At 33.3% G+C, this 5,810-nt stretch overlaps 1 protein-coding gene across 1 annotated transcript in view; it reads left to right on the top strand.

The window, feature by feature from the left end:
• Nucleotides 1-5,810, top strand: part of LOC107732358 (serine/threonine-protein kinase MRCK alpha-like) — a gene marked incomplete at its 3' end in the record, with an annotated part of 65,934 nt that overhangs the window by 23,453 nt on the left and 36,671 nt on the right. The window contains exon 2 of the mRNA XM_016543653.1: nt 4,949-5,013. Coding sequence (XP_016399139.1) covers nt 4,949-5,013 — 65 coding nt within the window. The remainder of the gene's footprint in view (nt 1-4,948; nt 5,014-5,810) is intronic.

The following is a 5,810-nucleotide window of genomic DNA, read 5'->3' as shown; positions in this document are numbered from 1 at the left end:
TCCTTTTTTGGAAAGACATCTAAATTTATCTTGAAAAAAGCTTGCAGAAAATACAGATTTTTGAGAATCACCCTTCAATCTTTTGTTTTACTTTGCTGAATATAGCAAATGACAAAATAACCATTTGAAACAAGATAAATGGTCTATGCTTAATTTCATGAAGTGTGCCATTAATCGCGATTAATCACAGAAAAAGGGTGTGATTAATCTGATTAAAAATTTTAATCTATTGACAGCCCTAATATATATACATATATATGGTTTAAATTAAGTTAAAAAAAATAATGTTTCAAGTATTGAATTATTTAGAAATTGTGTTGCACAATTTAAGTGTAATTTTTTTTTGGCCTTTCACCATTTTTATTCATAGAGACTATGTGAAAGACAATAGGAACTGAAGATAAAATTAAATTGTATTAACTGTACTTTTTTTTTTTTTTTTTTACATTTTTGGTAGGCTTTCCATAGACCAATTAATCAAATGCCTAAGATATATAGAAATATCACCATCAAATGTTTGTTTGGAAGATTGGGCTTCACAAAACCTAATTATTTGTTAAAATAAAAGGTATGGAAAATTTTGTTTGACTTCGTTGAAACTTTTTTTGTGTGTATATGTGTGTGTTTTAGAGGGCTACAAAAGTGTCCGCTGTGTTCATATTGAATGTAAACATTGAAACATTATTCACATGACACCTATATCGTAAAGCAGATTCTCATTATGAAGTTTCACTGTTTGCATTAGCATAGCCTCTGCTGCTTTAAGTTGCAGAGGCCTGAGCACATTGCCGATTGTCATAACTGCTATTGTGTTAATGCTCTCAATGCCTTATTAGCCTCTCTGGTTACAGCAGAGGAAGGCCATCCTCAGGTCTTTTAGCTCCAGGAGCTGGGACGTGTTCTTCTGGATGCGGCATTTTTGCATTGTTACCTCACCGTGGCCGTAAATAATCTCTCTTATGGCTTCCAGATGTCCCCTTGCCAGAGGAGTGGATGTGGGAACACACACTCAAGGCCTAGTATTCCTCTTTGCATCCTCCTTTGCACACAAGCCTGTCCCCAAATACAGCGGGAAGGGCAAATTTACACAAGCACGCGCAGATTCTCACGAGCACCGTGTCACGCACACACTTAACAAGTCTGGTAGGAGACACAAAGACGGGACGTGTTTTTCCAGTCCCACAATGCCAATGAGTTTAGTCTGACACTTTCTTTTAAAACCTCTGTATTTGTACTTTGCATAAATGTTGTCCCTTTGTACCAGGGTTAATATCATTAACTAAAACTGAAACTAAAACTTTCACTACTTAAATATAATAAATATTAACTGGAAAAAAATGTGTGTGTGTGTGTATAAATAATTTTTTATAAAATGTATAAAAACTATATAGACATATTAAAAAACAAAATTACTAAAACTTTAATAAAAATAGAATTAAAAATAAAATCTTATTCATAAAACAAAAAAATGATACTAAAATAACAGTGGTTTGTACACCCTCTCTAATACCAACTATTCTTTGGAAAGGATCATAAACAGCCATACAGTGAACAATGTGGTGGAGAAGTTTACATTTACAGCACTGCAGATTACCTCACTCTCATTTGTCATGGCAACCGTTGCTATGTTTGGCATGCCCGTGTTGTTTTATTAGGTTTTCAGGTGAGTGATACTGTATAGCTATTGGTCTGCTGCCAAAATTAAACAAGAGAAGCATCACTAAAGCTAATATTGTTATCCCACTGATCCTTGGATACATAGGGCGGAGCTGGCTTCATGATAATCACATGGATTTCTCCGTGGATGGGCCCCTCGCTCAGTCTATGTTTATTTGTTTTTACTCTCTAAAGAGCCTTGCAGGTCCCCATTATGATGTGGTTACAGGTGATTCATTCTTGTGGAGTGTTTTATTCAGTGGTTGTTTTGCAGTCCATGCTGTTTGTGGAACAGAGGAGTTATGAGCGTTATGCCTGATTGTATGCAGTCAATGGTGTGTATGATGAAACGCGTGACTCCCACTGCAGTGGCACACTTATTTTAACATGTGGCCGCTGCTTACTCGTGTCAAAACTGTTGAAAGTTTCTTAGAGGTCAAGCGTGGCTGATTCTATCCAGGGATGTCTGAGGTTATTTTTACTCTGTCTCAGTGGTAAGGCTGGGCGGTACGAATTTGATACATCCAGTTAGAATTTAGCATCTAAATTATCGTTTTTTCCCCCTCCATAATGTGAGGCTGTTTTTGAACTGATGCCAGACTTACCATTATCTTCAGGTTTGTATCTATCAAGTTCCAAAAAAAAAGGGAATCCAATGAAATATGCCTTTATAAGTATAACTTTTATAAGTATTTTTATTTATTTTAGATTTTATTTATTAAGTATTTTATTGATTTATTAATTTTTATTTAAATAAAATTCAAAGATTCAAATAATAAGATCTTGTTACAGTTTTTATTTACTAATTTAGTTTAATTCAATTTTCCAGTATATATACACACATATATATATATATATACACACACATATAAAAACATACAAGTATAAACATATAATATAATAGTAGTAGTATAGTGTATAATGTATTTATTATTATTATTATTATTATTTATTTTGCTGGATAATGTAGATCTTTTTCTTATTATTCAATTATATATTCACACAGTTGTGATATTGAACTGATGCCAGACAGTAGACATTATCTTCAGGTTTGCATCCATCAAGTTCCAAAAAATACAAAATTTAATCAAATGAAATATGCCTTTATAAGTATAACTTTTATAAGTATTTTTATTTAAAACAATAGATTATCCAAAAATAGGCATTGGCAAATGTTTATTTAATTTTTATTTAAATAAGATACAAAGATCAAAATAATAAAATCTTATTACAATTTTTATTTACTAATTTTTAGTGTAATGTTTCATTCAAATTTTCATTCAAAATTCATAATATATACACACACACACACACACATACATACATACATGTTACATATTTCCAGCAAAAATATATCCGTATAAACATATCATATATAATAGTATAAGTAATAATTTAAATATACTTTTTAATTAATTAATTAATTTATTTATTTATGTTTGTTTAATTTAGCTGGAAATGTAGAATTTTTTTCTTATTAAATAATATATACACACAGTTGTGATATATATACCATCTTTATAAAAAATTACTCCTAGCATGATATAATGCTTTGGTTACACTACCTATCCCTTGTTCAATAGTGTTTACACATTGCTGGTATTATTAGCTTGTTTTTAGCTGTCAGCAGGATGTGTGATAGAGTAGCTGGTCTGTGATATGTGACTGTGACGACTGTTAGATTAGCAGTGGGTCAGTGCTTAAGTGTAATTACAGTAGTAATGTGGAGCAGTTCTGATGAGATGTAATGACCTGGCTGGAGGCTTGCTGGGACCAAAATGCCTTGGAGCCACCAATTGTACCTTGCTGATCTACCCACTTATTTGCTCTGAAAGACAGATGCTGCCTGGAACTTCAACAGACAATGACCCCTTAAATAGAATCAGAATATTGTGTGGGAAACATTTTATTTATTCTTAGTTTATATTATTAGATAGTAAAAATAAGGAGGTTTTATAGAAGTAATTATAGAAGAAATTTAGACACTTAAACCACTTAAAAATGCACACGTCATTGCATTATATAAAAAATCTAACTGACTTTAATGAAAGTTAGCTAAAACGCATTTTAGTTGGTAAAACATTTATAAAAAATAGTTTTTAAAATATACAACAATTCTACATTCTGACACCTATGTGACTTTTTTTGAATTTCTTTCTTCTGCACAATCCAATATTGCTATAGCAACAGAGCCGCCCCACCCTGTGTGCTTAATGCTGATTGGATGAGAGTTTATGGACTAAACTGAGTCTGCAGCAGTGGCACTGTGCTCCCATGGAAAGATTTTGCAACAGAACACCTCAGTAATGTGTATGAGAGCCATTAGATGAGGCTGAGCTTTGTTAAAAAGATGTTTTAGGAAGGTCATGCTTACCTCATTCTGAGATGCTAAGTTTTAAGCTGCATAGACTCTGATGATGGCAGGTGTGGGTGGGTGGATGGCAGGTGTTTATCCTCTTGTTGAGGATAAACACGGCAGACTTTTATCCTTATCGCACTGCGGTTGAGATCATCTCCTCCTCTGTTCCCATGTTTCCCACCCTGGGAATAACACGCACAATATTGCTACAGTAGAAGAATTAATTATTTTACGTAATATTTACAACAAATTGTTTAAAATAGTAGTTAATTTGACAAAAAAAAAAAGTTAAGAATAACTCTGAAAACAGTAGCTTTTCATAAATAAATGAAATGTTAATAACTGTTCAAAATGTTGGGGTCAGAATTTTTTTTGAAAAAAATCTCTTCATCAAGGTGGCATTTATTTAAAAAAAAAAAAGTATTACTGTGAAATATTATTACAATTTAAAATAATTTTTTCTATTTTATAAAATGTAAAATATAATGTATTTCTGTAGTGGCAAGGCTACATTTTCAGCAGCCATTGCTCAAGTCTTCAGTGTCACATGATCCTTCAGAAATCATTCTATTATGCTGATTTGGTGCTCAAGAAACATTTCTTCTTTTTTTTTTTATCAATGTTGAAATCAGTTCAATACATTATGATACATTATGTCAGGATACTTTGATGAAAAGAAAGTTCAAAACGTTATATTTTAAAATATATTTTATTTATTTTGATCAAAATGCATCTTTGCTGAATAGAAGTATTTTTATTTATTTATTGTTTTTTTTTTAATCTTTCTGACCCCAATCCTTTGAATGGTAGCATATTTTTCTATAAGTTTTAACAATTTCTGTATTTGTATTATTATTTTGTAAAAATTTTTTTTAGCTCCATCCCACACATACTGATTTTGTCCCCTTTCTTTTCTGTTTTTTTATTTTACAGTCAAACCTTTCACATCCAAGGTGAAACAGATGCGCTTGCACAAGGAAGATTTCGAGATCCTGAAGGTGATTGGACGGGGAGCGTTTGGAGAGGTATTTATTGTTCTCACTCCATTTGGAACAATGTATTGTTTTTTTTTAGCTCCCATAACAGCCCCTTTGTATTATTTAATGAGTTAATATACTGCTTTACCATAAGCACAGGTATGTTGCAGAGTAAGGACATTCTTCATGCAGTACTTTTGAGAGCCCGAGGCAGTTGATGTTCTTTTGTAATGACAGATGTGTGATGTAGTCACTGGGGAATGTGTGGTGCACAGGTAGGCCAGGAAACCAGCACTATTAGGTTACTTAGTGAGGCCTGGCTGTTCAGAATGGCCCATGAAGTGGGAACATTGGATAGCAGCCATGTTTTAAAACCCCAGCAAATGGTTTATGGAATTTGTATTCAGGTTTTATTTTCGCAGTGACTGAACACTTGGACGTTTCCAAGTTGAGTTGAAGGAATAGTTCACCCAAAAATAAAAATTTGATCATTATTTACTCACATATTTTGTAACCAGTGCAGCTCCTTTTCTTCCGTGGAATACAAAAAGTTAATATTTGAGGAATATCTTTGCAGCTCTGACTTGCAAGTGAAAAAGTGAAAGTGAAGTGATGTGTAGCCAAGTATGGTGACCCATACTCGGAATTTGTGCTCTGCATTTAACCCATCCAAGTGCGCACACACACAGCAGTGAGTAGTGAACACACACACCCACACACACACACCCGGAGCACTGGGCAGCCATTTTTTTTTGCAGCACCTGGGTAGCAGTTGGGGGTTTGGTGCCTTGCTCAAGGGTCTCACTTCAGTCGTGGAA

The sequence above is a fragment of the Sinocyclocheilus rhinocerous genome, unplaced genomic scaffold (genome assembly GCF_001515625.1).
Source record: "Sinocyclocheilus rhinocerous isolate Xijiao unplaced genomic scaffold, SAMN03320098_v1.1 scaffold68, whole genome shotgun sequence".
NCBI lineage: Eukaryota > Metazoa > Chordata > Actinopteri > Cypriniformes > Cyprinidae > Sinocyclocheilus > Sinocyclocheilus rhinocerous.
This window is presented reverse-complemented; position numbering and strand designations above follow the sequence as displayed.